At 36.2% G+C, this 9,921-nt stretch overlaps 1 protein-coding gene across 1 annotated transcript in view; it reads left to right on the top strand.

The window, feature by feature from the left end:
• The window catches only part of snap47 (synaptosome associated protein 47), a gene marked incomplete at its 5' end in the record, with an annotated part of 8,354 nt that extends 5,290 nt beyond the window's left edge, over positions 1-3,064 (top strand). The window contains 1 exon segment of the mRNA XM_024273711.2: positions 2,451-3,064. Within this exon segment, the coding sequence (XP_024129479.1) occupies positions 2,451-2,597 (147 nt within the window). The 3' untranslated portion in view covers positions 2,598-3,064.
• Between the last annotated feature and the right edge of the window lie 6,857 nt (positions 3,065-9,921).

A 9,921-nucleotide genomic window follows, 5' to 3' on the forward strand; every position in this document is an offset into this window, starting at 1 on the left:
ATGACATAAGTCTTCATAGAAGCATCAGCTAAAAATATTCATTTCCTGTTTTTATTTCTGACACAGCAAAGCTCTTGTGACTGTGAGCTCCAAGGTGTGATTCAGTCGCCTTAAATCATGAAGTCACAGACTCGAGTGAGCAAATGCACTTTTTCCCTGACACACTATCTGCTTTTCAGGCTGCAGCCTGTGGTCGTTTTAGTGCGCAGCCGAAATGTCCACATAAAGCCGCCAGTGAAAACTGACATCATGTCAGCTGCTGTGCGAGGCGGGCTTCATACACGCAGCACATATACGAGTTCAGAACCCGGGTGGTGGGGTTTGATGGGAGTGTTTATTAGGCTTTGCTTGGCAACCTGCGGAGTATTTAAGCTGTCCCATTAACCGTAACGTACACAGTTGTTAGACCACGGACGCGCAGTCGCAGTTTTCCTCAAACCCGCCGAGAACTCAAAACAACAGAATTGTTTATGAAGGATCCCGGGATGGAGAGGCCAAGACTCCTGCCTCCATAGATTCTCAGGTTTCTCTTCTGGGCTAATGTGCGATATGATCAGACCTGCTGCATAAATAATTTTTACTGCATCACATTTGGTTTAGGGCTGTGCTCTGATCCACAGACATTATTCAGCCTGCTTTTATCTTTATGAGCAAAGTGAGAGCTTTGAATTAAACCTGATGCTTTCGACTCCGTTTCATTACCTCATTTGCTTTTTGCCTCAGCGACCTGCTCCTCCGTATGTTCTGTCTGGGTTTGCTTCTTTGGGGGTTAAAGAAAGTCACCTTAATGCAGGGGTGTCAAACCGAATCGTACAGGGGGACAAAATCCAAAACACACCTTAGGTCACGGGGCGAACAGGATAAACATTTGGTGAACACTCTAAAACGACATTTTTAAAACTTTAAAACCTTTTAACTTAATTATAAACTAGTTATATAGCATTACCTGCAATAATGCTAGTGTGAATGCTGTAAGATAAATTTGGCCGCTGATGAGGCTGAAATTGATAGCTGAAAATACTGAAGATGATAGCTGAAAATGCTGAACCTGACAACTGAAGATGCTGAAATTGATAGCTGAAAATGCTGAACCTGATAGCTGAAGATGCTGAAATTGGTAGCTGAAAATACTGAAGATGATAGCTGAAAACACTGAAGTTGATAGCTGAAAATGCTGAACCTGACAACTGAAGATGCTGAATCTGATAGCTGAAAATGCTGAACCTGACAACTGAAGATGCTGAAATTGATAGCTGAAAATGCTGAACCTGATAGCTGAATATGCTGAAATTGGTAGCTGAAAATGCTGAATCTGATAGCTGAAAATGCTGAACCTGACAACTGAAGATGCTGAAGATGATAGTTGAAAATGCTGAACCTGATAGCTGAAGATGCTGAAATTGGTAGCTGAAAATGCTGAATCTGATAGCTGAAAATGCTGAACCTGACAACTGAAGATGCTGAAATTGATAGCTGAAAATACTGAAGCTGATAGCTGAAAATGCTGAACCCGATAGCTGAAAATGCTGAACCCGATAGCTGAAAATGCTGAACCTGATAACTGAAGATGCTGAAATTGATAGCTGAAAATACTGAAGATCATAGCTGAAAATGATGAAGCTGATAGCCAGCTAAAATATTAGCTAAATACCAAATTAGCCTAAAAAAATAAAATAAAAAAACTTAGGTTAGCCAAAACTGCTAGCATGTAGCTGAAATATTAGTTAAACTCCAACACAGCACACAAAACTGAAAAAAGCCTAAATTAGCCAAAATAGCTGGCATGTAAATATTACCCTAACTCCAAAACAGTCTAAAAAACTGAAAAAAAAGCCTGAATTAGCCAAAAAAGCTAGCATGTAAATGTTAGCCGAAATCCAAAACAGCCTAAAAAACTGAAAAAAAACTAAATTAGCAAAAATAGCTAGCATGTAAATAGTACCCTAACCCCAAAACAGCCTAAAAACTTTTTAAAAAACTAAATTAGCGTGTGAATACTAGCCTAACTACCAAACAGCCTAAAAAATTAAAAAAGCTTAAATTAGCTAAAACAGCTAGCATGTAGCTGAAATATTAGCTAAACTCCAAAACAGCCCAAAAATCTTAGTAAATACCAAAATAGTCCAAAAAGCTAACAGAATGCCAAATTTTAAAACTGTAACTTTTTAACATAATTATGAATAATAAAAAGGCAGGATTATTATTCCAGAATAAATCAACTTAAACCTTCAATAACTTTCGACATTTTACCCTCCATAAAAATATATTTAGTCAAAATTATACAAGTTAGAAACAAGCACAAGATAACATTGGGTCATTAATAACAATAAAATAAAATGATCTGGGGGGCCGGATTTAATCACCCGGAGGGCCGGATCCGGCCCCCGGGCCTCGACTTTGACCCATGGGCCTTAATGCAAACGTGTGTAAAACATGGTGGGTGTGTGCAGATGTTGCTGCAGCTGAAGAACCTCGCGCTGGAAGCCGAGTCGGAGCTGGAGCGGCAGGATGAGGTCCTGGACGTCCTGACGAGCTCGACTGACCGAGCCACCATGCACATCGGGAAGCACACGAGTCGCATAAAGAAGCTGCTGTAGTGCTGATATCAAACACACCCTGTTCCATCGTCGTCCACATCGGAAGGAGCAGTCAGGATTTAGGAGAACAGCTCCCGTGCAGGCCGTCCCGCTCAGGTAGAGGCTTAGAAAGATTTGCATGAGACTGCAGTCGAGGTACGTTGGTGGCCTGGTTAGTACCAGAGTCACCGGAATCCTCAGTTCAGGTTGAACTAGTCCAAATCCAAAATCAAACCTTGGGTTGTTTGATCAGACGATGCTCCGACATCCTGTTTTCTCCGGTCTCGTGTCCCGAATTTCCTTCAGCGTTTGCACGTCTCAATATATGGGGTCAAATCAGGATCAACTTAAGGTGAACGAAAAAATAGACTGAACATTTGAAAAAAAATGAACTTTTGAAAATAAGACATTGTAAATTTGAATAAAAAGTAAAAATTTGAAAAGAAAACTGAAAACTTAAAAGAAATCTTAAAAATTTGAAAAAAAATACTGAAAATTTGAAATAAATCTTTTAAATTTTGAAAAAAAACTGAAGGTGAAGAGTCAGAAAAGCAAAAAAAAGGTTGGAATTCAAAACAGTCTCTGTTACTAATGGATACATTTTTCAATTGGTAATTTTTAACATTTATAGTTTTTTAGTTTTCAGTATATATATTTTAATTTTCGAGATTAATTTAAAGTTTTCAGTACTTTTTTTTTCAAATTTTCAAGATTCATTTAAAAGTCTTCACGGTTTTTTCCAATTGTCTTTTTTCAAATTTTTAAGATTTGTTTAGAGTTTTCTATTTTTTTTTTTTTCAAATTTTCTTTTTTTTCAAATTGACAATGTCTTGGTTTTCTAATTTTCAAGATTTATTTTCCCATTTTTTTCCAATTTTAAAGATTTGTTTCGAGTTTTCTATTTTTTTCAAATATTCAAAACATTTTTTTTTCATTTTTTTTTCAGATTTTCATTTGTTTTTCAAATTTACTACGTCTTGGTTTTCAAATTTTCAAGATTTGTTTCAAGTTTTCAATGTTCTTTTTCAAGTTTTAATTTTTTTTTCAAATTTACAATGTCTTGGTTTTCAATTTTTCATTTAGTTTTTTCAAATTCACAACCTTTTGGTTTTCATATTTTCTTTTTTTTAATTTACAGTGTCTTAGTTTTCAAATTTTCATTTTCACGTTTTATTGTATTTTTTTTTTCAAATGTACAATGTCTTGGTTTTCAAATATCAATTTTTTTTAGTTACAATGTCTATTTTTCAAGTTTTCAATCTGTTTCTTTCGTTCATCTTTAAGCTGATCCTGATCTGACCGTATATCAATATAAACTCTTTGCAATGTGAAAATATCCAATGAAGCTAAAAACTGTAACTGTGAAGTACATGTCTAGAACTGAAGAGTAAACACTCTTTTTTACCTAGAACTACTACAGTACTATGACTTGCTAAACTTTAATCCTGTGTGTCTGTATGTAAAAACTCGACAATCATTTAAAATCTTTAATTTTATAGTTTCACAGCAAGTTTTGATTTATATACAGGAGCATGACTAAAAATAAATTAGAGAACTATTGCATTAGATGAATGTATCTGGACCATCGAATAATACGTCAATATGTGTATTTTTCCATAATATGGATGTAAGTAAAGAATTAGCTTTAACTTAAAGACTACACCTGTATCCATTCATGTATTGTACCTGTTGTTTAAATGGTCTTTTGTCGGATATGTGGTCATTAACATGAAAAGCTTGTAATTGAACAGGTGCAATAAAATATGAAATATTTGAAATTGTTATTTTTTTTCTTTTAACATGCACTGTTGTGCAGTTTTCCATTTTTTGTGTCAACTAAGTTCCATGACTCTGTAAGGAGCTCTGCTAATTTCTGTTTGTCTCAACTAGAAAATACTGCTAATAATAATTTTAAAAACTCATTTTCTAGGACATGGTTTCTGCAGAGTGGCAGGAGTTCATTAGAAATTTTCCTCAGAGTTGTGGGGTGGAATATTGGGGAGGAGCAACCCCGCCCCCATTCCTCTCCCTGTTGAGCTTGGAGCCCTCCTAACATATTTTAAACATCATAAATATGCTCTTTTTCAAACTGCATTTTATTTTCTCCAGATTTAAAACAATAAAGACATTCAAATGCACTTTTGAGCTTAACTTCCTTCATATATATATATATATATATATATATATGTTCTCCATCTTCAGAAAAACATCACAAGAACATGTTCAACACACAATTTTCATCAGAGTGGGTCTTTAATCCAGTTTTTTTTTTCTGTGCCTTTTTTTTCTCTGCCAAATATCATAAGGCACCCCACTACGGAGCCCCTAAAGCAGGCGTATCAAACCTGTTTTGGTTCGGGGGCCACATCAAACCCGTCTGATCTCAAGTGGGCCGGACCAGTAGCATTAGATACTTAGATACTTTATTAATCCCAAGGGAAATTATATGTCAGTCTGTAGCTCCAGGTCATTCACACAGATTAAAAAACAAATTAAAATAAATAAATAATAAATTATAAATATATTTAAAAGGGAGGAAAGGGTTCAAATTAAACAATTAGACCAATAAAAGACCATTAAAAACAGCAGTACAGTCAGGGTCCCCTTCTCAAAATAACCTGTGTTCAACTTGTTATCTGTTGATTTGTTTTTATCATAGCAGCCTGATCACTTATTACTTATTACTTATTTCTTGATCTCTTGTTATGTCGATCTTTTGTTTCCTTAGCTCCCCTAGTGGTGGAATTGTGTTTAAAGAACCATAACTCGTCACAGGAATGGGCTAGAATGAAACTTCCTTTCTTTTTTTCAACATTCTTATATTTGTTTTTCTTCATGACTGGATCACATGACTGGGTCAGATTAAAGCATTTAGCGGGCCGTACTCGGCCCACGGGCCGTATGTCTGACATCGAAGTGAAAAAAACACCATCATATTCACACGATTCTATAAGTTACCTTTTTTAAGAATTTTTTTTTTTTACTTTTGATGTCCTTAGGAGCTCAGTACACCCCAACTGAAGATGTAAAGATAAAAGAAGAAACTAGTCTGTATTAACAATTTACTGTCATTATTATCAGACAAAAATCAAATTTGAACAAAGAGAAAAAAATATTTTATGATCTTTCATATTTTTACCTTCTTAGTGTGAAGATTGGTCCTGTTTGGATGAACACAGAGCTGATATTCTGGCCATGCTAAATGTTTTGAGACCAATTGGGTCAAATTGAATTCCGTAAGTTATCAAAGAATACACAAATAAAAAAAAAACAAGTAAAAATGGACATATATTTTACAGCTAAAAAAAGGGGGTCATTCGTGAAAGGATGATCAAAGTTAGTAGTGATTTAGTTACTCTACATTCAATCAGACAATCGTTTAACCAGGAAAGTTCCTGTAGATCCAGGCATCACTTTTCCAAGGAAATCCCGGCCAAGAGGCAAAAAGTTGCACACATCCAGACATTTTGTGTAAATAAAAAGTTAAAAACAACTCTAGGTGAAATATTTATTTTCCAGGTCATTCAAAGTGGCTTCAAACTGAGGTCCAGATATGAGATTTATAATAGTTTGTGATTGTGTGGGTATCATCCAAGTTATCACCACTGAAAACTCAAATGATGACATTTCTATATGTTTTGTAATTATGGCAGTCAATTTTTAGGTTTTAATTATTTATTCCTATTTGTAAATGTTTTTGTTTTACTATGCTGTGGTCGGATACCTGACACTAACATCCTTTAGCTAATAACTATACAACATTAAACAAGCATTAGCAATGTGTTTATTAGACTTTATGGGGCATTTATAAGACATTCATTAGCATTTGTGGATCTCTAATGCACATTTACAGTTACAGGCTGCATCACTGTCTGTAGCTGTTTTCAGCTCGTCTGTTTCCATGACGATAAAGGCTGTTCAATCCAAAGGCTAAATGAACTCCTAAACAAACGTTACAGGATCAGATCACCTGAGATCTTGCTAAACACAAAACAGTCTGAGTTCAGATCGATTTTAAATGGACAAACTTTACAAAATAATTTTTCTGTTAATTTTTGTTTGAGTCCACAACGATAACACTGGAAGAGGAGCTTTTTAATGAAGCTTATTTTTTATACTTAAGATGCAAACTGTTCTCAAATTAATTAATTTTCTTCTATTTTCTTTTTTTAAACATTTAGCCTTGTTGGTCCTGCCTATGTGACAATTTTAGAAAAACAAACTTTAATGACAACCAGACGATAACCACCACAAATATAATAATGACTTAAATTCAACCAAATACAAGCTTTAGGGAGCTCCACCTGAAGATGATGAAAACAGTGTTTAAAATGTGCTTGTGGTCATTTTTTTAAGGACTTAAGGCCATATTTAACACAAAATCTTTAACATACTGGAACTTTTCAATTGTTACACAATTAATTCCAGTAGATTCTGAAGGAGAAAAGTGGCTCGACGAATCAGAATCTGCTGGAATGACGTTGATCCTGTTAACAATTGAAAAGTTACACCAAAACAAAGAAGATAAACACTGGAGCTCCGGTGTTAAAGGGTTAACTGGAGGCTAACTGTGAAGCTACGGTCACACCCCCATCGGAAACTTGCATTTAAGTGACTATTTCCTATGAAATGTATTCAAAACTCATGTTCGTCCATCACTAAGCACATTTTTATGACACTATTTGGGCTCTACTTACAAAACGCGTCCATTGAACATGTTGTAATTTGAATTATTTTGGCTGAAATTCCATTTTCTCAGATTCAGAATCCACTGAAATCGCATTAATTGTGTAGTTCGAAGAACATGTGTTATTTTGCTGAAATTTCCCTGGTGTTAAAGAGTTAAAACATTTAATCTGACCCACTACACTGGAATAAATGTTTATAATCCACATTCATGTTTTTTATTTCCCTTTAATTTATTTGTCTCCCGTTAGACAAATAAACCGACTTGTCTTTAGGTACAGAAAGTTTTTTGCACTCATGTTGTGTGTTTTTATAGTCAGACATTTATTTTTCAAACAGCGATTTTTTTGGCACTAAATTGGGAACAAAAGCCACAATTTTTAAATTAAAAAAACAAGTTTTTGTCCAGATTCCATGTTCTTTGTTTCTCATAAGAGGTCGCTTACCAAAACACTTCACCATTTTCTAGTGCGTGTGAATCTACTAGATCGAGTGCACTCGAAATTTTCCAAAAGTCTTTACGAAAAACTAGCATGCATCGATGCTCAATAGATTAAAGACCACAATGCATTGCGGTTGAACAATTTTGAACAAAAAAACATGTTTAAATGTAATATTTGAATAAACCATTTGCATTTTCACCATCAGAACACGTAAATAAACGTGAAATTTTCGTATTTATTTGATTTTCACTTTCTGAAATCGGTGACGTCATATCCGGTGTTTTAAAAAACGAAATAGAAGAAAAGTAGTGAGCTTCATGTCCGAATTACCTTTAAAATCCAGGGCATTATATACAGTAGTCCTGCATTATATAGTTTTTTTTAGTAGTAATGGGGGGATTTCAGACAAAATTTGTCTCAGGTACAATTAAATTAAAAGTGCTTCCTGGTCAGTGCAACACTCATACTTAAATACTCATACTTACTACTGAAATAATAAAAATACATAAAAATACATAGAAAGTCCCGGTAAGTAAAACCCGAACATTAAAACTATTTTTGCTAAATAAAAAATCAAGATACTCAAAAGGTGTTAAAATGGTTAAAACCAGAGAAAAATCCTAATAAATAGGAGAAAACATCCACTGTGTCACAGTTTACAGGAAGAGCTCAGCTTAAGGAGGGGGAGTGGGGCGGGGTTGCTCAGTCCCAACAATCCCATCCGCAACTCAGAGGTGAATTTCTAATGAACTCCTGCCGCTCTGCAGAAACTACGTCCTAGAAAATGACAGTTTTCTTAAAATTTTGGATAAAACTGTATAACCATAATTAAACGACCACTGGGGACACTTGAAATGGATCAAAAGATGATCGGAGTGGAACTTTAATAAAATCTCTGGTTGTTTTCATTGTTCTTTTTGTCTCAATAGTTGTAGTTTTTCTGGAGTTATATCAATTAACTCAAACCAAAGAAAAAAATCTTACCTGAGGAGCTCTTTTTTTTAATTCCTGACCTTCGCTCCTCAACAAAAAACATCAAAGTCCATTTCCATGAATGGAATGACATCAGAGAAAACCCAAACTAAAAGCGGATGCTAATTACTATTCCAGGCGGCGTGCACGCCGTCACGAGGAGGTGGCTCGCTTCATAACCTCCAGTATTATAACATCCTGTTGGCATCCTGACTGTTGGCATCAGCTGAGCATCACTCCTGTCACCAGATGTGGGGCTATTTCTAGCGAACGGCGGACCCGATTCGACTTGGCCTGCGTCTGCGCGCTCGGTTCTGAAGCGGGGAAGGAGCCGCGCATAAAGGGGTTTGAAAGACGGTTGACAGACTCCTTCAACAGTCTGGTTCCAGTTAGCATAAACTTATCACCTACATTAAACACGGCCCACTGTAAAATATGTGGTAGTGAAAGCTCTCGAGCGCAAACACAAAGCTGTGGTGCTCGTCTGACGGTATAAATCCGTCCACGGAAAGATGTTTTCACTCTGGACCATTTATTTTGTTGATTTCACTGATAAACAAAGTCTTGGAAGTCCCAAAGTCCAGAAGCAAAGCACATGGTTATGTGGATTCCAGTTCTTTGAAAAAAAAAAAAAAGTACACGCTGGTGTGGTTTTGCAGGAGCCTTGCAATACCAGGAAGTGGCGGCGGTCTTGTCTGACCACAGATACACGAGATCCGGCTTTGCCTTCCTAATCTAACGGACGGGACGGAGACACCAGGGATTTAGCTGGCCTTGACTTCCAAGTCTGTTTACGTGACGGACAGCTCTGCGGCGGACGTGAAGCGTGTCTTCACTGATGCTCGATCACTAAAACCCCAGAGAAACCGCTCCACGTCTGCGGTGATGAGGGGCTCCACGACTCCAAAGATCATGTGACCCGATCCACTTCATGCTGGATTCTTTATAATTACCAGTAAGAGTTATAGCCGCTATATTTTTTTAAATTTAATGCCTATTATTGTTTCACATCAAAATTTACGAGCCCTCATTGATTAGAGCATTCCTTGAATTTGTTCCGGAAATATTGGAAAATCTGTTTCACAACGGGAGTCTGATCCTTGACTCACAGCCTGGACGGATTCACACTGCTGCAGGTGTTGCTTGGGTTTCTTTTGCTGAGGGACTCTCTGGTTTCAGGAAACACGGCCTTTTGGTTAATGTTAGATCTGGGAGGAAAATGTTTCTGGAAGGGGTTGCGTCCA

This window comes from Oryzias melastigma, linkage group LG17, assembly GCF_002922805.2.
Source record: "Oryzias melastigma strain HK-1 linkage group LG17, ASM292280v2, whole genome shotgun sequence".
Classification (NCBI taxonomy): domain Eukaryota; kingdom Metazoa; phylum Chordata; class Actinopteri; order Beloniformes; family Adrianichthyidae; genus Oryzias; species Oryzias melastigma.